This window comes from Rosa rugosa, chromosome 2 (genome assembly GCF_958449725.1).
Source record: "Rosa rugosa chromosome 2, drRosRugo1.1, whole genome shotgun sequence".
NCBI lineage: Eukaryota > Viridiplantae > Streptophyta > Magnoliopsida > Rosales > Rosaceae > Rosa > Rosa rugosa.
In genome coordinates, this window is record NC_084821.1 from 59,331,830 (window position 1) to 59,357,446 (window position 25,617).

The window sequence follows — 25,617 nt, forward strand, 5'->3', positions numbered from 1 at the left end:
TCAAGCCAACTTCGGTCACACGCCAGGAGTGACACCCTTTGATCCTCTTTAAAAAAAAAACCTTGGTCACACGTGCCGCCCCATAACTCGTGCAGCATGTTAGTGAGACTCGATGACTCACTGAGCATACGAAAATTCAACTTTAAAAAATGTATGGGCCAAAGTAATGACCCGACCCGACCCGGCCCAAGTGGTCCTCATATATGCATGTGCGTCTTTGGGTCGTTGGTCCGTCAGAGAATTGAAGAGTCAAGGCGGCAATGGAGTCACCATTCAAGGCGGAGATACTGAAGGGCAAGGTGGCGTTGTTGACCGGAGGAGCCTCGGGAATTGGGTACGAGATATCAGTTCAGTTGGGCAAACATGGAGCCTCCATTGCCGTCATGGGTCGTCGTAAAAACGTCATCGACTCTGCTGTTGAATCCCTTCACTCCCTTGGCATTCCTGTAAGTCCTCTTGTTGCTCTGCTCTATATTCAGTTTGTGCTGTTCTGTTCTGTTCTGTTCTTTTTTTTTTGGTTGGTTTCGTTTCTGGGTTTGTTTGTTGAAGTCCGGTTTCAATTGTAGGCAAAAAGATACTACTGACTTTTGTAGTTTGTGGAAAACATGCATCATTAAACATTGATGTATACATGGAGCTTAATTGTTGAGTTAGGAATTTAGGATATATACACAACGAATGTGTATCCGTTGTAGTTTGCGAAGAATGCTCAAGTTGTTTGTTTTGCTTCATAGTATTTTGCTTATGTTGATTGTTTTTCAGCTAATATGATATTGGAAATGCCACCTGACTTACTTAAAAGACATGATCTTGCATTCTCATAAGTAATTTAGACAGTACACATGTACAGAAATGAGCAATTGTTTGCTCCTATGAGTGTGCCGGGTTTGTTCCTGGCGACATAATGCAAAACTTTTGAACACGGAGAGTAACTAGGAGTTCATCTAGATTCAGTAAAGATAGAGTGGCTGTAGGAGTTGCTCTAACTTGGTGTATTGCACCTCGTTAGTTTGCTCAATTGGTGTCTTCTTCTGCTATTTTGCAGTAGGAAAGTAGTGGCCAACTGTCTTCTGATTGATTTGTTCATGAAATAACAAAATCAATGTCATTTCTTTTTTCCTGCTATCATAAATCAAAATTTCTTTACATTAGATTGATTGATGAAATGGTTGTAGTGTCTACCTTGATTTAAGCATTGAGTTTAATGGCTTGAAGATGTATATAATAAGAGAAATTGGATTGTTGTATTGTTGCAGGCTATCGGACTTGTGGGTGATGTTCGCAAAAGAGATGATGCAGTTAGAGTTTTGGAATCAACTGTCAAGCATTTTGGTAGGCTCGATATCCTTGTGAATGCTGCTGCTGGCAATTTCCTTGTCCCGTCTGAGGATCTATCCCCAAATGGATTTCGAACAGGTTGTATATTTAGAAGTACTAGTCTAAGCACAGCGATCCATATTATATAGAAAGATCTACCACATTACTATTCTCATGATATCACTTTCATTCCTATAAAACAAGCTTAGAGTTGATTCTAATTCTTTCATTGGCGCCTGCAGTTTTAGATATAGATGCTGTTGGCACCTTTACGATGTGTCATGAAGCACTCAAGTATCTCAAGAAGGGGGCACCAGGGAAGGACTCATCTGTCGGTGGAACAATAATAAACATAAGTGCGACTTTGCATTATACAGCTACTTGGTATCAAATTCATGTATCTGCAGCAAAGGTTTGTCAAATCAGTAGACTCTTTACGTGTTCCCATGAAAATGGGAGGTACAACGTAGTACTAGGCTGAAAAGGCTGATGTGACTGAAATGGGTTCGTTCTTTCTTCTATACCAGGCTGCTGTTGATAGCATTACAAGAAGCTTGGCATTGGAATGGGGCACAGATTATGATATCAGAGTCAATGGTATTGCGCCAGGACCTATTGAAGACACTGCTGGCTTTAGTAAACTCTTACCTCAGGAGATATTGAGCAAATTTAAGGTGAATGCTCCTACAACAAAAGTAGGACAGAAATGGGATATTGCTATGGCTGCAGTATATCTTGCGTCTACCGCAGGTTAGAAATCTAATTCACTTATTTAATATTGGTCAACATGTTTCTTCTTAAGAATTAAGAATTCCAAACCCCTTGCATCTTAACTTTATTGACTACATATTTTGAACAAACCCTTCATTTGATACATTTTTCTTCCACCTTAACCAGAGTGAATCACTATAACTAATTGCTATCAAATTGTGTACGGTACTTTATCTGCAAAGCCTGATTCCTCTATATTGACTTTTAATTTTTTGGTGAGGGATGAGAAAACTGCTTTCCTCTTGTAAGATTTCTGATTTTAAAGAACTAAATAGGCGTCAGGTTTAAGCACTACTTGTCAACTAAAGGCCCCAAGCACTATGGATTCAAATTCAATAGAATAGATTAAACCTCTTTAATGACATAGACCAAACACCCTAATTGCATATTGCTACTAACACTAACCGAAATTTGAGGCGCCAGCGACCTGTTCCTTCATTACTTGGGGATCAGTCCTCTGGAAAAATTACAAACAGACTGGAAATTAGCGGTTTTTTAAATTGAAATGAAGTTGCATTGTTTTGCGCACCTGAAATATTTGAATGACCACACACTTCTACTACTACATTTTTTCTTCCCATTTGTTATGCGTACATGTAATTTGCAAATTATGTGTAAAATGTTACATGGGGTACATAACTTTCAACATCTAATTGAAAGGTTATATCAATGCCTTAATATTGAAGCTAAAACTTCATATTGAATTTGAAGATTTCCAATTACAGCCTGTGTTTTCTTTCATTTCTAACCTGTATGGAGACCTGATCTTGAAATCTTGTACATCTTTCTGGTGCTCAAAGGGAAATACATCAATGGAACAACATTGGTTGTAGATGGGGCAGATTGGTTGACCAAACCATCCCATCTTCCAAAAGAGACGGTAAAGCAACTGTCCCGAGCTGTGGAGCGAAGGTCTAGAAATGAACCAGTTGGCATTCCAAAGAGCAAGCTTTAATCATTCCACTTGGTGCTTTTGCTCAACATCGAAGTCAGCTTATTCTGTGAATTCCTTCTGTGGGAAGATCCTTACCCACAACATATTAATGTAATGTTACTCGAAGCAATACCAGTCAAATAGATACATTGTTTGATCGTGTAATATTCATCTTGACAGACTACACATTATGTGTACGTATATATATGTATTACAAGAGCATGGCCTATAGCTCAAGGCAGAGCACTGAATAACACAAAGCATTACGACTCCAGTGCTAATCCTTGGCTCAACTGAATAACACAAACATTATGACTCCAGTGCTTGTCGTTGCCCTTTATGCGGTTTGCTCTACCATAGATTTTATTGGATATGTTTCTATTTGCTTGTAGAATATTTCTGGAGTATTTCTCCATTGCCTTTCATGAACACTTCGCCTCGTTCCTAGAAGAGGACCTTTCAGGTATTGAACTCTCACTTTCTCAGTACCGAGTTCAATTCATACATTGATGCCATCTAATTTAAGAAAGTTAAAGTAAAGGCGAGTCTTCGAAATTCATCTTCAAACAATAGTAAAACACAAGGTCCTGTGTGGGTGGCATCACTCGGAAACAATTTTTTCTTTTCATTTTAATATAGTGCTTGTATCTTGTTGTATCGAAAGTCCATATACCCGGAGGCCAGCCCTATTTTGATTAATCTTACATGCATTCTCTGACATGATAAGTGGCCACATCAAGAATTCCACCGGGTGCTAAACTTGAAGCATTTACCGGGACAGAAAAACCCCTTTTTCAATACCTCATAAGGTTCTAAGTTTATGTGGTTTGGATTAAATAAAAAGGATCAGCCTTCTGTGATACTGAAGAATCCAAGACGCAGAAGTGGTAGCAATCTATACCTACTTGCACAGGGACTAAAGTTAAAAAGTAAAAGACACACAGGACCAAATATGCTGCCACTAAGTTACGAGAACCTAACCAGAACTAATGCAAAGTTGCGGTAAGCTTTCACTTTCCTTCAATCTTGTCAAACAACCTAGTCCTGATAAGGACTGGCATTGATATTCTTAGTGGCAGCATAAGTTTCCCTGCGAAGATAACAAATCACTACACGGAAAATTAGTAGATTACAAATGTCAGATAGGATGCATACACAAACACATTAATATATCCATATATCCATGATCTTGTACCCACAATCCATGTCTAGAAAGAAAGGTGAAAAGTGGATGATCTCATGCATCTTTGCAATTCTTGTTCTACTGGTGCCAAGTTTGACTGATGATGTTCAAGTGAATGGAAAAGTTACAATGAACATTGCAACCAAAATATAATGAAATGCATAATGACACTATGACCAAAATTTGTGGCATACAAGGACCCGAACCAGTTGGCCAATAATCAATTTTCCCAAGACGTATATGCTTTAGTACACAATATGTAATTTGACACACAGAAATTATAAATTCCATTCGGCAAACTACAATACAAAGCATAATGATTGGCCAGCTTCAGTTTCTTCAACAGATTATAGTGACAAACATTGGTAAGGCATGGGGTTTCAGTAAGCTCTCCAAGCAGCAAAACTGCAAAAGTGAGATGGGAGATTCGTTATCACAGCATCTCTTCAAGTTCGGATGCCACCCTAGTGCCCTACACCTAAATTCATCTGAAGCACAAAGCTCTCTATGATGGAAAAGCTAGAAGTTGTGTATAGATATGAAGATAGTAAAGCCGATGAATTTACAGTTGATATGAGAACAAGTAGTCATTGGGCAACCTGACCAACCTATGTGCACTTCATAGTATTATATTATCATACGAAGTGAACAAGTGATCAGATAACATATTCACATAAAATAGCAAATACTTCTGAAGAATCACATCTAATTGAATCCAAGCCTATAAGTAGGGTACTAGATGTGTGATACAACCTGTATAAAGCATGTTTCAAACTAAAGCACTAATATTTCTCTTTTTCTCTTCTGTGCTGTTTCGCAGCTCAAAGATAGAAAGTAGTTCATTTATAACTGGTGCAGTAATCAGTAAAGACAATTATAGTAACTTCTTTTTTTCTTTTTCCATATTATTTGCTTATGCGTCCAATTGATTGGCCAAAGTGACTCTTAATAGTATTACTTACTCACTTACCATAACATATAGTCTAGTCTTCTGGAAATAAATACTGAATCAGTTCTAGCTCTATCCATCCAATAAACAAAGAGATACAAAGATACAAACACGACTAAAATAAATGGTTGAAACAAAAAAATAGAGAACTGTCCTTTTCTGTTAATTTGTACAAACTCAATGAACAACCAAACTGCAATGAAGGAATACAACATCAAAGCTAAATGTAATACGCCAGCCAACCGTGAGAACCTGATCATAGTTGACATCCAGCTAGACCTATATAATAGTTTCTAAATCTGACTAGAAAATTCCACAATAAATACAAAATGATAGAGGCATAGTATTCAAGCACATTATTTACATTCACAGAAGATATCTCAACTTTTCTTAAAATATCTTTTCCCAAGTAACCAATTAGGTAGCAATACTTTCTTATCTAACAAATCAGGCAACATATAATGACCCTTGGAATAAGGCAAAGACCAAATTCAAGATAATAAAAATCCCTGTTCCATTGAAAGTGCAGTAATGAACAGAATCTCCAGCATATATCGCAACACAGCAAATTAGAATCAACAACAAACTGAAACATTTATTAGGATAAAAAAAATACAAAAAAATGTATGGTGAACGCTATAGAAAACAGAGTTCCATAAAGCTTTCTCAAATTTTTTTTTTGTTCTTTCCTTTCTTTACAACATTTAGTACAAAGAAACTTACACATAAATCCCTCCATCAAACATCCAAGTTCTCCATCTGAATGCTGCTTTTGAGAGGCACATACTCTCCGAGATACCCCCCAAGATGATCATGCAAAGCACTCTTATCGATACCCTGATGATGATAACTCTTGCAAACATAGTAAAACACACTCTGCAGCAACAAGCCCACCAAATTGACAATCACCAAAAGCCCCACCAAGAACCCCCCAACCACAATCCTTGCGAAAACCCCGTAATCGCTGCCGCCGTGCACCACCACGGTCCCGAAAACCACTCCAATAATCCCACAGCTAGTCAAGTAGCCGAAAACAAGCACAAAGGCCATCCCAGTCTTCCCTTTCATCAGCTCATAGCTCTTCTTCATGGCCGCATACCCGTAAACCGACTCCAGCACAGAAACCACACTGGCCAAGTGCCACAGCGCAGTGATGTACACATGAACCACCAAGAACAAGACGACAACGGCGACCCCCGAAAACAAGAGCAGAAGAGGGTTCTGGGAATCAATGGCGATGATGAGGAGAACCAGGAACCCAACGAAGAGGAAATTGTAGGCGACCATGAGAAGCGAGACCCAGAGGAAAGTGATGAAGAGGCGCTTGAAGACTTTGGGGATGGCGGAGAGAGTGTTGGAGAAGGAGACGGGCTTGGAGGTGTAGAGGGAGGCGACGGTGAAGACGACGGCGGCGGTGGAGAGGAGGGAGAAGGCGAAGAGGAAGATGAGGTAGAAGAACTGGAAGAGGAGGAGGACGGTCCATTTGTGGTGGAGCTGGGCCGGGTCGGTGGACGGGCCCTGGAGCTGGTTGAGGAGTGGGTGGGTGAAGAGAGAGTGGGCTAGGATTGCGAAGGAGAGAGGGAAGATTAGGGTTAGGGTTATGAGGTAGAAGGTTTTGGGGGACTGTTTGGGGATGGAGGTCGATTCTCGAAGAATGTCTGGGATTGACAGAAATTGAAGTTCTTCTGGGGCCAGATCCATGGTCTGATTCAAGAAAGGTCCAAGCTTTGGGGCCAAAGATCGAAAATTTGGGGGAGACTTTGAGAGAGAGAGAGAGAGAGATTGGGAGAGGAAGAAAGGTAGAAGAAGAAGAAGAAGAACTTCAGGTGGCAGAAGAAGGCTTTGGCAAATGTCGGCACGTCGTTTTTGACTATTTACCGCGGTTAATTGTCAAAGTTGTGTGAACAAAAATGATTTCCCAAACTAGTTACCTTCAACTCTAGGTAAGATATTGGAGAGAAATTTTTAATTGAACTTTAGTTTATTTATGGAGGGGGTATAGGACACGTGTCGGTATTGGAGTGGGCTGGTGATGCATAGGGTTGGTCTTAATTAATTGGAGGCTGGCCCAATTGAAGTAGGAGTAATTACTTACCTATTTCATATACTTGAGAACTTCTATATAAAACCTCTCTTTTAATCATTGAAAAACTTATACATTTACTAGAGTTTTGACGGATTAACATTAGATTGAAATGATGTTAATGCCGATGGTTTTGATCGAGGCTTTTCGGGTTTTGTGGCGATTCTGTGTGGCCTGGCTTATGCTCTTCAACGCATTTGGAATACTGAATGAGGAGAGGTTCCTTGCTCCGAGGGGGTACACATTGCGACACAGTCAATTGTTAGCGGCACTAAGAGAACGAGATTTTAGAGGGAGAAGGGACTGGAGGAGGATTATCAAGGCTGCGCTTATATTAATTTTGAATACCGCTCGTTTCCTGAATTTTATTCTCATAGGGTTAAACACCATCTGCATTGTCACACTACTCTTGTTCAACTCAACGATTATCAAGTTCAAGTTGTATTTTGCGGTTGTATTGCTCACAATTACTCTCTGCACCTACTTGAAGATGTATATCCCCAAGATATTTGAGGAAAGAAAACCTGGGTTTGAAGGGATTCCTTGGAAAGCAGCTAGAATAGGTGAACGCTTGAGCCCCTGGATTGCTGCTGGATGTCTTATATCTTCGATTTCAATTATGTTTACATTTCTCTAGGTCTCATATGGGGAGGCACGCAATATAACTACCCTATTTCTTTCCTGTTTTGTTTTTTTTTTTCTAATCTTTACTGTCTCCTTATTATCTCTATGAAACAAACGCCCTATTATGTTCTGTTATTGACTAGACGTTAATGAAAAAAGAAAAAAAAGTATGCATGTAAGATATTTAAAGTAAAAGCCAATTACTGATTCAATCGATTTTGATTTGATATAAGTTCTACCAATGTCACTAAGTATTTTGATTTTTTTTTCTCCCCAAAGTTTTTTTATTCAATTTGTAATAGGATATAAGTATTAGATTTCATGCCCCTAAACCCTATACTATATAGAAAAGATACCTATTTTCTTAATACACACCCTCATTTTTTTATAATTTTTTTAATACATCTTTACCCTCGTGACCAAGATTAACCTAGGAAGAAAGAAAAAGAACTTAGATCTGGGCCACCATGGTTGAGAGGTGCGAAATTTATCGTATTTTCAGTTGATATTCTCTATTTTGTAATCGAATGAATGAGTTAGAGAAAAAAAATAAGCCCAGTACCATTTGGTCTAGTGGCACAGTCTCCCCTTCTTAAGTGGGAAGTTGTGAGTTCGACTCACGAAAGACTAGTTGTAACATTCAAATTGTTTATCTGATAAACAAAAAAGGGAAAAAAAAAATAAGAAAAGGAAACGGAAAATACGAAATGGATGAGATTGATGATTGTTTGGAAATTTTGATAGGTTAATCATCAATAACTGCACACATCTTCCCCAAATCCATATTGCAAGAATTATAAATACAAATAAAGAATCGAAAATTAATTTTCACATACAAAAATATAAATAAATAAACTCAAAGACTAGGGCATAGAGAAGAGGAGAATATATCGGTCCGAATCAAATATAATTACAATCCATGGATAGAGAATATATTTGATTCAATTGGCCAATTGAATCAGGAAACATAACTATACTACAATCAACAATCTAATTGTCATGGCCATGAATCTCTAATCTCTCTAGGACCCCAACCTTCATCGAAAAACACTAGCCAGCCTTCTAGGTTTAGGGTACTGTGGGCAGAGCATATTGATATGCATGTTCTCTACTCTTTAAAGGTGTGGCCGGTGATACTAGCTAGGTCGACTCTCCAATAGCTTTTTATTTGATTTGATTTGTGGGAATTTGATCGATGAGTTTGGAAAGTATCTAGGATTTTCAATGTTGCTTTACTAAACGGTTTTGTATTTTGAAGAGAAAAGCCCATTATTTTCTCTGTCTCGGGTTTTACGTGTTGCGGGTTTCAAGCTCTAAACCCTAATTCCACTCCTCCTGTCTCTTCACAAAGTCTGCTCTTTCTTCTGTTTGTTTGATGGAGGAGGTTGAAAGCTCCATGTCCAAGTACTTGGAGTATTTGGATTACGATGACGAAGCAGTAGAAGGTTTTTTCCCAATCAATTGTAGGCGTCCCAATGCTCATGGAGGCCTTCATCGTCCTAATAACTCAACCCTTCAGCCTCTCTCTAATCGCTACCAGAAGTTCTCTACCCGAATCCGAGCTTCGCCTTTAGAGGTACAATTTTTTTTTTCTTTTTTTCTTTTTTTCAAATACAATTTCAAACATCTTTATCTGACTCCATATTGTATGTAAACATCTTTAGCTGTTTCTTTGTTTGGTTTCAATTCTGTATGTTTGGTACGGGTACCCTTTTCTTTTAGAGGTACAATTCCTTTTTGATTTTTCAAACTAAACAAAGATATGTGGAATGCTGATTGATTGTTTGGTTAGAGTTGTATAATTGTTAGTTTCTGCTATTTGATTGTAAGATGAATCTTTGTTGGCTACACCGTGTAGGAGTGGGAAGGCAGGTTGAATATTGGCATGTCCAACAATGTGACAACTTCCATTCGAGAGTTTATTCGGGAGACAGCCATCGGTAGAACCAAAACTACCGATAGAGCGGATCGTGCTACTGTTGAGAAGGTGCAAGGCAATAAACTTTATAGTCTTTGGCTTTTGTACGTTTAGTCATTTGAATTGTGTTACTCTATTCGTTTCAATGATTGTTTTTCACCAGGTCTTCGATTTCAGAACCAAGTTCATTATATACAAATTGATGGGGCGTGATATATGCAAAGAAATAAATGGTTGCATTTCCACTGGGAAAGAAGTATGTTGTGCATTATCTTACTTTAACACCTGAATGTAATATTTTGGTTATAAATGCTGAATCTTTTAGTTTCCATCTAATTAATAATGTCTTTTCTTTTGCATTATTGAACAATTCCTTCTTCTTGATCAGGCAAATGTTTATCATGCAACCAATTCTGATGGCCAGGAACGGGCAATCAAAGTGTTCAAAACATCTGTTCTGGATTTTAAGTAAGTTCTGCGGCACATTTGGCCTTTTTTTAATGACTAGTCATATGTAATTCAGCAACTTTGAACTGTGCTAGTGCTAGTGCCAAAACATGCATATGATGCATCTGTATGGCTTTTGAGATATATATGTGTTCTACGCCCAAGTGCCTAACAATCTATAATGCTCATTGCTGTCCGCATCTTCTGAAATACAGACTTTCTTTTGCTTCAATTGTTTCTTTTGCACTCATGTACATTGTCAATTTTCTCTAAAATTTTTGTATCAATCTCTATGATAGTCAATTTTGATGGGATATTCACCATGCAATCTAAGAGCACCACCATAAAGAAAGAAATATAAATATAGGTTTACAGTTTCTAGGACCATTGAGTTTTCCTCCCATATATATATATGTTTACATAGGTAGACTTTAAAGTTTAGATATAACTCTTGTTCTTTTGTTCAATAAACTTCAGGGACAGGGATAGATATGTACAAGGGGACTTCCGATTCAGACGCGGATACTGCAAGAACAATCCGAGGAAAATGATGAAGACATGGGCTGAGAAAGAAATGAGGAATCTGAAGAGGTAAAGCAAACAATTATTTTGATCTTAAGTCTGGTCATTCCCCCCCCCCCCCCCAGCCCTCTTGTTGTATATAATGTTTTGACCAACATCTAGTGGAATGTTTATGAAACTGGTTGCAGCTAGACCTGACCGTGTGATTTTATTATAAAACTGGTTTTATCATAGTAATTGATGACATTAAGGATGGTTTGTAAATTACAGGATAAAAGATGCAGGAATCAGATGCCCTACTGCACATCATATAAATCATCATGTACTGGTCATGGATTTCATAGGTATATACGACGTTTTTTTATTTCAATAGATATTTTATTATAGGTGTAGCAACTGCATCTTGATTTGGTTCTCAAACCATTTCCTGTGACCATGCATATCTAGTTGCATTTTTCTGTCAGCCTTTTTTTTTTTCCCTGACAAGGATCGACTCTAGTCTTCATAAGACACTTTTATAAATGCTAGTTAGAGTAACATGGGTTCTTGTATTCTTTTTCAGGGAAAGCAGGGTGGGCAGCACCTCTTCTGAACGATGCGGCACTATCATTAGATAAGCTACGAGAAGGTTATAGGGAGGTGTGTTCCAATCCTTGATTACAATATTGTATGTTACATGGTTGTTTGGTATATTTTTGATGGCCGTTGGAGGAACCATACATGTCTTAATGTTTTGCAATAGCTTCTTAGAGAAACGCTTTAACATCAAATTTTTGCGTGCTAGTAAAAAGAAGGTTTTGTTTTTTGATTGTTCTGTTTGCTACTGGAATGAGTCGTAGTGTTTGGTTGCAGATAATAATTGCCATGCGAATGTTATATCAGAAGGCCAAGCTGGTGCATACAGACCTCAGTGAATTCAACATACTTTACTTTGAGGTTAGTATTGCAATGAACGTACTCTGAAAGCATTGTGCATGATAGCATACACTTTTATTAATTTCTCTCGGATCTTTATGGCAGGGGCACCTGTACATTATTGATGTTTCTCAAGCAGTTGACCTTTTCCACTCTAATGCAAATGAATTCCTACGTCAAGATTGTGTCCATGTTTCTGTAAGTTTTTACCAAAGTCATTGGCTATATTTTTTCATTGTTTTCAAAATGAATAAGTAATGCATTCAGTGACTATGAGCTTATCAAACATTTGGTGCCGCACAGGATTTCTTTAAAAAACGTGGTGTAGCAGTTATGACAACTAGGGAGCTCTTTGATTTTATAGTTGATCCAAGTATTGCTGAGGAAGCAGTGGACAGTTATCTGGATGAGGTTTGATTCCGTCTTTGTCCTGTCAAATTAAAGGAGAGACTTGGGTACGATTGCTAATTAAGTGGCTGTGATTTCAGGTGCAACAAAATATTGTAGACAGAGGAGATATATCTTCGGTGGATGAAATTGCTGAATCTGTATTTGTGCAGGTGACAAGACTGTAACAATGTTTTTATAATTCCTCAATTATATAAACAGATCGATATGCTTGTGAGATTGATTGCCTGCATGCAATATTTGGCACATTCATTTGTTTTTCTTCTCTGTTTTCCAGGCATTCATTCCAAATACACTAAACCAGGTTATAAATGTTGAAGCAGATGTACTACGGTTAACTAGTGGTGAGGACACTGAAGATATGTACTATAAAACTATTACAGGACTAAGGCAGGCTCTTTCTAGTGTCCCACCATCTCCATGTGAGACCGAATCAGACTCTGGTAGTGATGAAGAAAACTCAATTGATTCACATTCCTCATCTGGAATCAAGGCACAGGAACCTCTTGGTAAAAAAGTCGCTAGAAAAGAAAACAAGAAGAAAGTCAAAGAAGAGAAGAAGGAAGCTCGGAAACACAAATTGCCTAAGGCTGTAAAGAAAAGAAGAAAAAAGTTGTCCAAAGGCGGAAAGTCTCGGTAGTTTGTTGGGATGGACTGATGGAGATGCAAGAGCAGTTTGGTATTGTTATTAACTCATTGCAATGTAGTGAGAAAGACAGAAAACGCTATTTATGTGCTTTGAGAACGATCAGTTCAATGTCTATGTAAAACCAAGTCTTTTGAGGGCAAAAAAAAAAAAAAAACAGTGTTAGTATTTGGTATTATTCTATACTAGCCTCTTAACATGTGCTCCGCACATGTCAATTTGCTTATTTTCTTAAAAAACAAAATTGTAAATCATGTGTACGAACATCCAATCCTATATTTGGGGAAATTTCTCAGTTTATATTAGAGATGTTGTTTCCTATTTTATCCTAATTAATTTGCATGCGTAAATTAATGTTTATAGTTTTTTTGTTAGTAATATTTTGTAGAAATAATTTTTTTTTTTGGACTATTGCAGTTATAAATCCCACTCCTTGGACAATGCTATCCCACTCCCACACTTTCACCTCCCACGTTAGGTTTTGCTTCTTCTTTTTTTGTTTCCAATATTTTCAATTACCAATATATCATTTATGTGTTAGATTATAAATTATAGAGTTTTTAATGAACCATGGGTAAAATAGATAGTTCAAAAATTTAACCATTCTCCCTGAGAATTGGCTTAATTATATATATAAGATAAGACTAGACTCACTAGAGGTTAAGTTACGTGGTTAAGTTAATTATGTGGTTAGTTCTGTGATCTAGCTCTTAGATTGCGTTTTTTTCTCGAACAAGAAGGAAATGGCAGTATATTGTTATATTTCTGATAATGGTCAGGATAAACAGCAGGAAGTAATATATAGCTAGCTAGAAGCGCATGCATACATTCTTCTTTGAGATGATGGAGTTCTCTGATCAAATACCAAGTCCAAGTGCGTAGAGAAAATGAATACTGCACTTAATCTCCATGTTCAAAACATGGTTATGTGCCCCCTGCTCAAATGATCATAACAATTGTTGCTGCTTGCATGATACATATACGTACGCCAAACAAACCGATCTCGCGCGAGCAAATATGGTGCAACATATGCATTCTCTTTTCCTTTGCACCACTTCTTCTGGATCTTACTAGTTCCCGGATTGGATGGCACAAGAAGGTTGACCGTCAATCTCTACCATTTGGGCCTATGCCTACCAGAATGAAACAACTTGAAAACTTGAATGCGTGCTCGATCTTCTCATCAGACTCAAAAGCTTTGATCTTCTCATAAGTGATGACAATGTACGTAGTACCTAATCGGACCTCAAATAGGAGATTTTTTGGTTGGTCCCTGCTATGCCTCTAGTAAAGTTGGAGGGGAAATACTCCCTTATCTTCGTAACCAACTTATCTCATAAGTCAACACCATCAATGGGTAGAAGACTAGAAGTAGAACATAATTCAACTCCCCTTTTGTTGTAATACGTCACATATATAGTTCGATCAACTGCCTCATCAGCTTACCTCCTTGTGAGACTCTAAACATATAGCAGCAGGGATTTTGTCACCCTTTCTAGTAATCTCCATCAGCATATGAAGCTGTTGGTGACATGATTTCATCCGTTGTACGTACGTTGTTTTCTAGTGTTTAGCTGTGGATTGCCAATGCTTGCTGGAGTGAGTACTAAGGAAACGGGGAAAGTAGAAAGTGAATAAGAAACTAAGAAGCAGTAAATGTTTGGTTATTTACAGTACGTATCTTAATCTCAGATGATTATATGGAAGTAAATTAAACTAGCAAGCATAGTCGATCATTCCTTTTTGAAAAAACCAAGTCTTATAATAAGTACGTCAAAATATAGTTAACAACTATAGCTTTTCATTTTATATACAATTAGGATACAATTCTTACTTTCTTAACATTATTAATTAAACCACTCTAGCTAGCTGTTTTAATTGGAGGTGTGAAATCCATGTGAAGTCTGCAGCAATGAAGTGGACGTGAAACAGATTAATTCTAGTTTCGGCAAAAATACAATTTATTATAACCCTGTTTCTTTTATGCATTTGAGGAACTCATGCTAGGCTTTAGCCTGCATGCAGATGTATAATGGTGACCTTTTAGAAAAACGATCTCAAATTGATCATGACCATGAGATTTACCAGGACTTTGAATGCACGAAGGCAACCGGACCCATCTGATGATGAATCTGATCTTCTGCAGAAACCTAGCAGAACAAGTAATTAAAGAGATCATATTCTCATTGCATGCAGAGAAATTAAGAGAGAAAGAGTACTAGGGTTTAATTGGCAGCTATATAAAGGTCTGGGGGCAAAGGGTTTCGATCATTATTTGTGGGGGACCAATCAACTACAAGAGAATTATTAAACCCTCCTATGCCCTAATTTGGAAGTTCCTCACTCTGGGTTCAACTAGGGTTAGGGTTATGGTTCAAATTACTAATCAAACCCACCCCTCACAGACATTCCCTCAAACTCTAGCAGTTGATTTCCAATTTGAGTTTCATCAAACTTGTACATGCATGCATTTCACATAGTTTTTTTTTTTTCTTTTTTTTTTTAATTGAAGATATCTTGACCTATTCTCAAAATAAGAAAAAAAAAAAGAAACATAATCTTGAAACAGACATTCATATGCTCAAATTCTTGCTTTCTTTTCTCTAATTACCCGAAGAAGGCCAGACAGTAACCAATAAGAGTTGTGATAAAAAAAAATTGTAAGAAATAGAAAGAGTTGTTGAATGATCATCGACTTGTTCTATGTATTCTTATGGTCAAAAGCTATACATAGAGTTCAAGTCTTCAAGATATTCGATAAAGATTTTCATACTGGTAATGGTTTACACCCACCGGAACACATTTTCTGGAAAATGGGGGTATAGCCGTATAGGAGTGTCAATTGCAGACTTAATTAAGGGGTTACTTTAATTAATTAGCTTAGTTAACTTCCAGTATCATGCTTTGTGACTAAGCCCGGCCCCATATATGCAAAGTACATGATTAGCACCAATAATACCCCGTCTTAAACGTAATTACGGGTCCTCAGTTCACATATAAACTGATTTGTCAAAAGTGTTGGGGCCAACCCCTTCATCATCTCTTTTTGTTTTTAAGGTAATCCTGGCTGTCTCACAACGTAGGCTAGGGTTTCCAAATTTGGCAAAATTCATAAAGCTGCCTTTTGCTGACCACGAGGCTGGCTGGAGTGGTTAACAGTCGCAATTCTTAAACACTCTGTACTCCTTTGCAGTTTGTAAATGCAGATCTACCCACCACCTTAGCAAGCTAGCTAGAGATATTCATCATTTGCAGCATGCATGAAATTACAGTTATGCCACTCTAGTACTTGCACTTGAAGCCTTGAAGAATCGTAACGATCGTATTTCTGACACTCTAGCTGATTCTTATCTATATGTTAATTGATGACATATTTTCTGCGACTTCAATCCAACCTTGCCGAAACCACGTACAAAGATGATCGAAATTTTACCTATGTACTATTGTGGTCGGAGGAGTGAGTCGCATGAGCACATCAACGTACGTTTGCAAACTTTGGTGTTCAAAGTAGTCTTATAATTTGGTTTTGTAGTCTCCTTGATGACAAATCATTAGTTAACGTCGATTCCATTTGCAAACTATATATTAGAGGTACACAAAATTATATTGTTACCATTTTGAAACTGAAATTTACATTACTAGAAGGTGCGGTGTGAAATTGAACTAACCCCAAAATTGAGGATTTATAAGGTTGGTTTATTGCCGTAAGAGCATGAAATGAACTATTATAAGAACTTCGTCGAATATTCTTTTTTCCTAATTAATCATGGTAATTCTTTGATAAAATGTTCAAAACGAAGGGATGAAATAACTAATCTGTCTGGTAATTGAAGTATTGTCGCAATACATATAATTTCTGAAACTGTTTTTATCCCAGTATTACTGCAGTACTTCAGCCTCATAAAACACGTTATTACTCCTTTGAACAGTACAACTTTGAATGATCACATGCAGGAGAGAGTGGTGGCACTTACGTAATAACTTGGAAAAAGACGGGCCATTTACGTACCAGAAAGTATCTAAATATAGAGGCTTGATTCAGATGGTTATGATTCACTCTTGTTGCCAAAACCTGAAAATCCCAGCCTCTCCAACAAGCAAAGCCAGAACAGAAAAGAGGTAAAGCAATGTCTCCAAGTCTTTTCTTCCGAGATCTTCCTTCCTTCTACATCTCAACTCTCTGTCTCTCTCTGTCTACAAGAAATTAGAAATGGTTGATATCTATATCTATGTCATCATTAGGGTTTTTAGAAAACTAGCTATAAGCTAGGTTCCCACTTCCCACTTCTGATTACAGTGAGTTCTTAATTTGTTTCTAGTCATGCCTTTCTTTTAAAAATTTCCATTCTGCATATACAATTAGTCTATCATTTAATTTTTCATCCAACAAAGTATGAACCTTTACCCTTATAGCATATTATTTAATAATTACTAATTATTGAACCCATTTTTTCTGGAGTACATTTAATTTCCAGAAACTAATTTTTGGGGTTTTTACATGGTTTCCTCTGTGGATCTAAATCAGGGATTTGGCACACTGAGAAGGGCAGAGGCCCTTTTGTTGCTGCTGTTTTTTTTCCCATACCAAGAACAGAAACGAGAGAGATAATAAGAATTGGATATATGGGTAGGGGAAAGATACATATTTCAAGGATAGAGAACCGAACCACCAGGCAAGTGACTTTTGCGAAACGCAGAGCTGGGCTTCTGAAGAAGACTCATGAGCTTTCTGTGCTGTGTGATGTCCAGATCGGCCTTGTCATCTTCTCAAGCACTGGGAAGATGTTTCAGTACTGCAGTGACTCAACAAGGTTCTCTATTTCATACTACTTTAATTCTTATACAATTCTCATTTCCTCTATTGCTTTAATTTTTTATGGGTTTTCTGTTTCTTTCTTCCTTAACTGTACAGTATATTTGGTTCCATGTAATGGCTTTGTAATTTGTTTCAACTTTCAGTTTCCCAATTGGGTTTTTTCCTTTGGAGATTTTCTAGTGATCGATCTAATCCTAATAACTGATCTCTCTTCTCTCTCTCTCTCTCTCTCTCTCAAATAGGTTTTGTTCCTTTCTCTTATTTTTCTGAGTACCATAGGTTCACTCTTACAGTTCACTATGTTTGATTATCAGTAATTCAATTAGGGTTTTAACCCATTTGGCCTCATCAAATCTGACCAATGAGTTGACTTTGAATTAATTTGTAGATATGGGAGATCATAACTAGGGTTTCACACATATAGTTGTTAATATTTGTTCAAGGCAGCTTCATGATTAGTATGTCAGTCAAAGTAAAGACTTCTTCATGCTTATGATTTCTGTCCTAGATGTTGATATGTACTGGCCACTAGATGTTGAATTTTCATTTTTGTTTTTTATTATCAAAGTTTCAGGTTTCCTTTAATATCATTAATTAATATGAAAGCACATAGCTAGTAGTAGTTATAGCACAAAATGTACATATATTACACCATCTACATATCTTTTGTACAAGAATAATTTTTAGGTCTGAACAATAAGTGCATATATATACATACATGTTGTGTTTGTTTGTTGCATTGTATCCTTTCAGTGGAATATTCACGTACCTGCCAATTTTGTCAGTAATTTGTTCTTGTGATTTTATAGCATGGAGGAAATTATAAGAAGGTACCAGTATGCTTCAGGGACACGTATACCACAACACAGTGACACGGTATATAATACATATACCTCTAAGGCTCTAACTAATTTTTGTACTGAAATATTGTCCGTCTGAATTATACTTGCAGAATTTAATTACCCTTCAAATTAATGTGTTAGGACTTTTTGAATGCTGAGATAAGAAAGATCAGGAAAGAAACTCAGGACCTCCATTTGAGCTTGCAACGCTACACCGGTGAGGATCTGAGTTGTGTGCGATTTGAGGATTTGGAGGAGCTCGAAAATCGGCTAGAGGAGTCTGTCAACAGGGTTAGAGCTAGGAAGGTAAATACTGTGATCTTCTTTACTAGTTTTTCAAACCTTTTAGCAGTGCGGTACCATTAATTTAGTAACTTGCCCCAATTTCATGTTTAGTATTTACTATATATTATGATTACTATTTACTATATATTATGATTACTACAATTTCATGATCTGTGTATCCGCTTATTGACATTATAGGATGAATGGTTTAATGAACGCTCAAGCTAGCATGGACTAATTTGTATGCATATAACATTGCACATCTGTTATAGAAATGAAACTCACCGATCTATGTGCTAGCATTGGTTTCATATTTTTAAAGATGCAACTACGTACCAATTTAGCGTGCTAGAGATAATACTCATCTTGATTAATTAAGCTATATTTTACAAGAAATTAATGATCGAATGAATTGTCTTAGTACTAACATTGCTTATCACAGAGATTATGAATCCATTTGAGCACGTACGTAGGTTATATCTTGATACTAGCTTCATTAAGATGCCTGCTATCAAATGTGATACATGTAGCATTACTTGTGTTCTTATTAACTAATTACATATCGTAACTTTTCCAATTCTTTTCTTTTCCATATGTAACTAATTAATTTGGGTTTGCAGTTTGAGATCTTGCAACAAGAGGTTCATAATCTTCGCTTAAGTGTATGTGATCTTGCGAAACCCAGATCTAGATCTCCATCTCTTCCTACCATATTTTAATTTCAACTAATGATGTTTGTTTTGGTCTTTCTCTACCTATGTATATAACTAGACCAAACAGAGGGAGGAACAGAATGATGAACTATGCCATCTGGTGAGTTGATTCATGTTTTAATGAATGATTAACATGAAGTTGCATGTGCATGATTAATTGATGATGTGTCTAACTAATTAGATTAAGGAGCATCAGGCTGCAGTCTTTGCTCATCAGCACCATTATCAGCAGCAAATGGAAATGGAACCGAAATCTGAGGAGCATCGACAGCTAATGGAACAATTCCCATTCTGTGGTGAAGAACAGCCTTTGCTTCAGCTTGCAACTACATCCATGCAGCCTCAGTTTGCCTACCAGGCTAGTACTAGTTCTCTCCCGCCTAATCCACCACAGCTTCACGATTTCAGTCTGAACACCCCCATCTATGGTATACATAAACCCTAACCCTAACCCTAATACTAATTCCCAATTTATTAATCTCATTGTAAACTTCCCTGCTATTTTTAATCGTTTCAAGTTAACCCATTGATATATATTGCAACATTAGTAACATTTATATGTTCTTTTGCAGAGTGATAATAATTGATGAGAGTGGCTTCAGTTTGCTAGGGCATGCATCAACAGCTGGGATTATGATATATTCTGCAAATTAGTGAACTACTTTTAAGGCTTTAGATATGGACTTATATAAGACTAAGAATATCACCGATCTCCTTTTGTGTTCTTCATTTGGGGTCTTCATATATATCTAGATTTTCTTTTCTCTAGCAAAAGTGGATGTTGGTTCTTTTGTTATATATATGCGATGATCGCTCGATGATTAATTTCTTTAGCTAGAATGAACCAAATTAATCTATATAATTTCATTTCTACTTGTATGATCTAAGAAATGCAATTCTCCCCCTCAATGTTAGTAAGCTATATTTGTAACTTTATAAATGTATTGTACGTGATCATATTTGTGTTGATGATGGATCGATGGTCAACATTGACCACGTCCTTGATTCTGGCCGATCGACCAACATCCCAGAATCGGACACCGGCCAATAATGAAACCAGACTCTTGACCCGATGCATGGTCCGGTTCAGTAGATTCGGATCTTAGTACAAAAACTCCAACAACCTGATTGATGAGTTACTCTTGGGCCAACATCAATCGACATTGAAATGAGAGGTACGTTTCCTCAAAATTTTATGCATACATTTTTGTTTGCAATAGCCGTCTCTTTCACTCTAACATCTCTTCTTAATTTGTCACTTTTCATATATAATTAACTACCAAAATAAGAAAAGGAAACGTTTTGTTAATGAGTGAATAAACTCCCTCTATAAAACGCATAGGTAACATCGTGAGTTTCATTATTATACTTTTGAGATTAAAATTTTTTCTTAACGTACAACAACTAAGTGTACTTAACTGATATTATTCAAAACAAATTTGCCATGAAAAACGTTCCCAAAAATTGTCCATCGTATACTTCAATTCTGTCACCATGACCTATTACTACTTCGTGTCACCCGAAAGCTAATTCATTTAAACTCTATAGTTTTAATACCACCTCCTCCTTATTAGAAATTTTAACCTCAAAAAAGAAAAGAAAAAGGAAGTGCGTCTCAAGTCTTGTACCCCTGAGCGCACGTTAGCATAGTGCTCCCCCAACAACCCCCCAAAAATAAAGAAAAAGAAGCAAAATGAGCACTACTGAGCTGCTCCGATCCAACAAAATCAAGAAGCCCAAAGCGCCGTTGCCGTTCTCCGATGACCGCCACACCCTAAACCCGACCCGATTCCTCTCCATGGCCCGCAAATCCTCTCTCATCAAGCAAGCCCTCGCCACCGTCCTCTTCGTCGTCCTCCTCTACGCCACCCTCAACACCTTCCTCAGCCCCGCCGCCGTCTCCCCCGCCCTCCCCTCCTTCTCCTCCTCCTCCTCCTCCTCCTCCCCATACGACGCCGTCATCAACGTCGTTTCCCGCGACAACGACCCCAATTCTAATTCCAACCCCAAGCCCGTCGTCAAAGTGTACCTCTACGACCTCCCGACGCGGTTCACCTACGGCATCATCGAGCAGCACTCGCTCGCCCGCGGCGGCCGCCCCGCCGACGACGTGTCGTCGCTCAAGTACCCCGGCCACCAGCACATGGGGGAGTGGTACCTCTTCAAGGACCTCCTCAAGCCCGAATCGGACCGGGTCGGGTCGCCGGTGGCGAGGGTTTTGGATCCGGACGAGGCGGACTTTTTCTACGTGCCGTTCTTCTCCTCCTTGAGCTTGATCGTCAACACGAACCGGCAGGCGGCCGGATCGGAGGAGAGGCCGGCGTACAGCGACGAGGAGAACCAGGTGGCGCTGGTGGAGTGGCTGGAGGCGCAGGAGTACTGGAAGAGGAACAATGGACGCGACCATGTGATCATGGCCTCTGATCCCAATGCTCTGTACAAAGTGCTTGATAGTGTCAAAAATGCAGTCTTGCTTGTTTGTGATTTTGGGCGGCTCAAGGCGGACCAGGGGTCGCTGGTGAAGGATGTCATTGTGCCCTATTCTCACCGGATTAATACTTATAATGGTGATATCAGTGTCGAAAATCGCAACACCTTGCTGTTCTTCATGGGCAATCGATTTCGCAAGGAGGTACATTCTCTGTTCCTAACTATTTGTGTGTAAATGTTGCATTTGTGATAGGGAACATATTAAGATTGTTGATCATTTTGAGGACCATGTGAATTGATATATGTATAAAAGACTGAGAATTCGCTAAGAGTTGATGAGAGTGTATAATGTGTCATATGCCAAAGGAGTTTAGAAGTTTGATTATGAGGATCAATTATGTAGCCGAAATAATTTCAGGGTTTTGGGGTCTTATTTTGTGTTTGTAGGGGGGAAAGATCCGAGATTTGCTTTTTCAGTTGCTTGAAAATGAAGAGGATGTCATAGTGAAACATGGAACACAATCCAGGGAGAGTCGACGGGCTGCTACACATGGGATGCATACGTCTAAGTTCTGTTTGAATCCTGCTGGTGATACTCCATCAGCTTGCCGGCTTTTTGACTCTATAGTTAGTTTGTGTGTCCCTGTGGTAATCAGTGATAGTATTGAGCTGCCATTTGAAGATGTTATAGACTACAGGAAGATAGCCATATTTGTTGAATCAAATACAGCTTTGAAGCCGGGATTCCTGGTCTCGATGCTAAGAGAAATTACCAGTGAGAGAATCCTTGAATATCAGAAAGAGATGAATGAGGTCAGTACAAATTGCTCTGTATTTTGGCTGTTTCATTTTTCGTTTCTTGATGTTGATTGTCAAATTTCTTTCCATATCTCTCTCTGCTATTGCTTCTTTTATTGGTTTCCACATTTTGGCATGAAATGTTAGTTTCTCGTCAACCAGTGTGGATCTTAATGGCGAATTGAAGATTAAGAAGACAAAGTATTGTTTTGTTTGTATGGGGGTTGGAGGGAATAAGAAAAGATAAAATTAAGATCATATATAAGTGACTGAGATGCAGGTCCTGAACTTGGCCCTCATTCATCGTCTTTCTTAGTGTATATAAGCACCTTGATTTGTAATATGTCTGTTGAGATGACAGTTTTCAATTTAAGTGCATAAAGAAACTTTTGATGAATGATCGTAGGGATCAAACGGTTAGGAATGAATAATAAACCTCTTGTTTGCAAAACAATTTCAAACAAGACAGTGAAAGACCCCATTGCCCCGTAGATAGAATTAAAAGTGGATCTTATTTCATTTTGCCCAAGTACACTATGTTTTGTTTGATTACATGCTTGGACTTGTCCTTGTAATATAAGCTGGGCTAGTTGCATCAATTTGATAGCGGACTGGTAAGTTCTGTTCCATACATTAATCTGTATAAATCCTTGATTCAGGTGAAGCATTATTTTCAATATGGAGTACCAAATGGAACTGTGAATGAGATATGGCGCCATATTGCACAGAAGCTTCCCTTTATCAAGTTGTCGATCAACCGTGACAAACGCCTTGTAAAGAGGGATATGAATGTGCCAGACTGCTCTTGTGTCTGCTCAAACCAGACTGGGATTATAACCAGCCTATGATGCCATTTTTGCCATTGACATTCTTTCAAGAGATTCAGAGTGCTCCGTCAATTCTTAGGAGTGTCATATTTAGATCTGAAAGCCTTGGATCGAGTCTTAGCGATGGAGGACTCTGTTCTGCATCTGGGAAGCTACTCTGCTGTTTGCTGCAGAAACAGATCTATGCTGCTGAGAGATTATCAGTATTTTCACAGAAGGGGTTTTTAATCAAGGCCAGGGGTAATAGAATTTACAGACAGGGCTATATCGTAGATGTTTTTTACTTACCTGGTCATGAAGCTTAGCAGTTGGAAATTAAATTACTACGTGTAACTGTAATTCATTTGTATATTGGTTAGAGAATAAACATCAAATATATGAATTTTTGTCTTCGCCGTCATAAATGATTGATTAAATTCCCCCCCCCCCCCCCCCCCCCCCCGGTGTTGGTTAATATCTTGCTGCTTTACCAGAAATGCGTTTAGTTGATATACACTTGATATAATAGGAATCAGGAATGCAACTGAATCCAATTTCACATAAGCCTCTTTCCTTGGACAGTCATATACGAACAAATAATGGTTTTGCCTAGAATGAATTGGCATGAATGGAAACTATTAGGAATTAATCATCAAATCGCATCTCATATATCATCAAAAATAAGAGAAAAATCCAAGACTGGCAGGAGGAAAGTTGGTTGATTAATTAGAAGGGGAGAAGTTGGAATCCGAATTGTCGGAATTGCACCGGGTACTTTTTCAACTAGTTCTGATATGGCCGTGGCCTTGGCATATTGATAATGTAGTAATCAGAGGAACCTTGTTTTAGTACTGCAACAATAGTACAGACAGTAATTAACCAGACTGTTATTGAATCCAACTTCAGATAAAGCAATAAATCCCATACAAGCAATCCATAAGTCATTGCAACAATTTGATAAGAATTGAACACCACTGATAACATAACTAATACACAAAAATTCTATCATGCTCCGGAGCATCATATGACAACTAAACATAAAAATTTCAATTTATACCCGGCAGAAACATACCACCTAAACCCTAATCAGACCAACGTACCGATCTAAAATCGATAAACTCATATTGATCAAAATCCATAGTTGAAGCTAGCGATAAAGAGAGAAATTTGATTTGCACTTTGTAGCCGTAAAACTTTTCGGACTACTACCAGTGGTATTGGCCATGGCGGATTGGGAACCATTAACATAAGCACCAGTGATCAGAGGAACCTTCAAGTTACATACGAACTCGGTCTCCACTTCCCAACAGCTCCCTTTTACATTCGGCCCCATCAGATAGTAGATATTCGTAAGATAGAGCTTGATAACTACGTCATCGTAATCGCCATTGTCACCTTCCTCACATGCCTTCAAGTCATCCTCCCCTTCTTCCCCTTTGAATGACAATGCTGTAAAAGTAGTTGTCTTCCTTGTGCGTTGCCCAAAGGGGTACAACTCCGCCGTGCCAATTCGCTTCTGGTTGTTCTTGCAGTAAGCAACGAGTTTGGTCTTCTTGTTATAGGTTTTGAAGACCCAGTTAGGGTTCCGGAGGGTGATGTTTAGGGCAAGATTGTAGTGGTGGTGGGTGGTGGTGTTGTTGTTAGGAGGGGTGAGCGAGGCATCGGTTACATGAATGGAAGGTTTAGAGGGTATAATCAAGAAGTAACACACGAGTACGATCCCTACGATGACAATGATGAAGCCAGTAAGTGAAACACAGGTAATACAATTTTCTTTACAATCCGAATCCGCCATGGTTGAGATCGAACAAACTTGTATGCTAAACAGTAACGGGTAATAGAGAGGTATCCCTCTTATTTTCAGAGACGACCTGGTGTGGGTAAATTTTTTGTAACTAACTGGTAACTGGTACTCTGGTAGGTGTCAAATTGGGGTGCTTGTTTTAGAGAGAGAATTCGAGAGAAGATTAAGATACTTTCAATAATAAAAGGGGACTATATTTATAGAGGACTTACAATACAATATCTTCGAGTACAAGTAGGAATATGCTAATCCTATTACAAGTAGGAATATGCTAACCCTATTACAAGTGACACTAGGTAATCCTAAACTTATTTGGACATTGTGTACCTAATCTTGATATTGTATTTCCGATTTTGTGACCAAAAGATTAACAAAAATACTGATTACATGACTATTAAAGAGAGAT

General features: G+C 38.1%; 6 protein-coding genes across 6 annotated transcripts; 4 read left to right on the top strand and 2 right to left on the bottom strand.

The window, feature by feature from the left end:
* Nucleotides 1–238: 238 nt before the first annotated feature.
* LOC133728891 (peroxisomal 2,4-dienoyl-CoA reductase [(3E)-enoyl-CoA-producing]-like) lies at nt 239–3,342 on the top strand. The gene is made up of 5 exons (XM_062156328.1): nt 239–446; nt 1,257–1,416; nt 1,560–1,729; nt 1,845–2,067; nt 2,889–3,342. The coding sequence occupies exons 1-5, from the start codon at nt 261–263 to the stop codon at nt 3,041–3,043; spliced, it is 894 nt and encodes a 297-aa protein (XP_062012312.1). The 5' UTR covers nt 239–260; the 3' UTR covers nt 3,044–3,342.
* An 830-nt stretch (nt 3,343–4,172) lies between these two features.
* On the bottom strand, nt 4,173–6,971 carry LOC133728889 (uncharacterized). Its single transcript, XM_062156327.1, has 2 exons — nt 5,878–6,971; nt 4,173–4,610 (listed from the first exon to the last, which is right to left on the bottom strand). Exon 1 carries the CDS (start codon nt 6,853–6,855, stop codon nt 5,893–5,895), a length of 963 nt encoding a protein of 320 aa, XP_062012311.1. The 5' UTR covers nt 6,856–6,971; the 3' UTR covers nt 4,173–4,610; nt 5,878–5,892.
* A 2,187-nt stretch (nt 6,972–9,158) lies between these two features.
* On the top strand, nt 9,159–12,857 carry LOC133728888 (uncharacterized). Its single transcript, XM_062156326.1, has 12 exons — nt 9,159–9,437; nt 9,720–9,848; nt 9,943–10,035; nt 10,168–10,247; nt 10,704–10,817; nt 11,019–11,092; nt 11,311–11,387; nt 11,601–11,684; nt 11,769–11,861; nt 11,967–12,074; nt 12,152–12,223; nt 12,349–12,857. Exons 1-12 carry the CDS (start codon nt 9,237–9,239, stop codon nt 12,709–12,711), a joined length of 1,488 nt encoding a protein of 495 aa, XP_062012310.1. The 5' UTR covers nt 9,159–9,236; the 3' UTR covers nt 12,712–12,857.
* A 4,392-nt stretch (nt 12,858–17,249) lies between these two features.
* Nucleotides 17,250–20,127, top strand: LOC133728097 (MADS-box protein defh21-like). The gene is made up of 7 exons (XM_062155504.1): nt 17,250–17,528; nt 18,343–18,409; nt 18,517–18,681; nt 19,281–19,322; nt 19,432–19,473; nt 19,555–19,801; nt 19,946–20,127. Exons 1-7 carry the CDS (start codon nt 17,341–17,343, stop codon nt 19,948–19,950), a joined length of 756 nt encoding a protein of 251 aa, XP_062011488.1. The 5' UTR covers nt 17,250–17,340; the 3' UTR covers nt 19,951–20,127.
* Nucleotides 20,128–20,968: 841 nt separating this feature from the next.
* Nucleotides 20,969–23,818, top strand: LOC133728892 (probable arabinosyltransferase ARAD1). Its single transcript, XM_062156329.1, has 3 exons — nt 20,969–22,005; nt 22,251–22,616; nt 23,261–23,818. Exons 1-3 carry the CDS (start codon nt 21,067–21,069, stop codon nt 23,447–23,449), a joined length of 1,494 nt encoding a protein of 497 aa, XP_062012313.1. The 5' UTR covers nt 20,969–21,066; the 3' UTR covers nt 23,450–23,818.
* A 736-nt stretch (nt 23,819–24,554) lies between these two features.
* Nucleotides 24,555–25,202, bottom strand: LOC133731159 (NDR1/HIN1-like protein 3). The gene has a single exon (XM_062158602.1). The coding sequence runs from the start codon at nt 25,200–25,202 to the stop codon at nt 24,555–24,557; it is 648 nt and encodes a 215-aa protein (XP_062014586.1).
* Nucleotides 25,203–25,617: the final 415 nt, after the last annotated feature.

What these genes read in the sequence shown, in the direction of transcription:
- LOC133728891 (XM_062156328.1), top strand. Translation starts at nt 261, where the DNA reads ATGGAGTCACCATTCAAGGCGGAGATACTGAAGGGCAAGGTGGCGTTG. An exon ending in TTCACTCCCTTGGCATTCCT is followed by an intron (nt 447 to 1,256) that starts GTAAGTCCTCTT and finishes GTATTGTTGCAG; the next exon opens with GCTATCGGACTTGTGGGTGA. An exon ending in TTCATGTATCTGCAGCAAAG is followed by an intron (nt 1,730 to 1,844) that starts GTTTGTCAAATC and finishes CTTCTATACCAG; the next exon opens with GCTGCTGTTGATAGCATTAC.
- LOC133728889 (XM_062156327.1), bottom strand. Translation starts at nt 6,855, where the DNA reads ATGGATCTGGCCCCAGAAGAACTTCAATTTCTGTCAATCCCAGACATT.
- LOC133728888 (XM_062156326.1), top strand. Translation starts at nt 9,237, where the DNA reads ATGGAGGAGGTTGAAAGCTCCATGTCCAAGTACTTGGAGTATTTGGAT. An exon ending in ATCGTGCTACTGTTGAGAAG is followed by an intron (nt 9,849 to 9,942) that starts GTGCAAGGCAAT and finishes GTTTTTCACCAG; the next exon opens with GTCTTCGATTTCAGAACCAA. An exon ending in CTGAATCTGTATTTGTGCAG is followed by an intron (nt 12,224 to 12,348) that starts GTGACAAGACTG and finishes TCTGTTTTCCAG; the next exon opens with GCATTCATTCCAAATACACT.
- LOC133728097 (XM_062155504.1), top strand. Translation starts at nt 17,341, where the DNA reads ATGGGTAGGGGAAAGATACATATTTCAAGGATAGAGAACCGAACCACC. An exon ending in ACAGGGTTAGAGCTAGGAAG is followed by an intron (nt 18,682 to 19,280) that starts GTAAATACTGTG and finishes TTGGGTTTGCAG; the next exon opens with TTTGAGATCTTGCAACAAGA. An exon ending in TTCATAATCTTCGCTTAAGT is followed by an intron (nt 19,323 to 19,431) that starts GTATGTGATCTT and finishes GTATATAACTAG; the next exon opens with ACCAAACAGAGGGAGGAACA.
- LOC133728892 (XM_062156329.1), top strand. Translation starts at nt 21,067, where the DNA reads ATGAGCACTACTGAGCTGCTCCGATCCAACAAAATCAAGAAGCCCAAA. An exon ending in GCAATCGATTTCGCAAGGAG is followed by an intron (nt 22,006 to 22,250) that starts GTACATTCTCTG and finishes TTGTGTTTGTAG; the next exon opens with GGGGGAAAGATCCGAGATTT. An exon ending in ATCAGAAAGAGATGAATGAG is followed by an intron (nt 22,617 to 23,260) that starts GTCAGTACAAAT and finishes TCCTTGATTCAG; the next exon opens with GTGAAGCATTATTTTCAATA.
- LOC133731159 (XM_062158602.1), bottom strand. Translation starts at nt 25,202, where the DNA reads ATGGCGGATTCGGATTGTAAAGAAAATTGTATTACCTGTGTTTCACTT.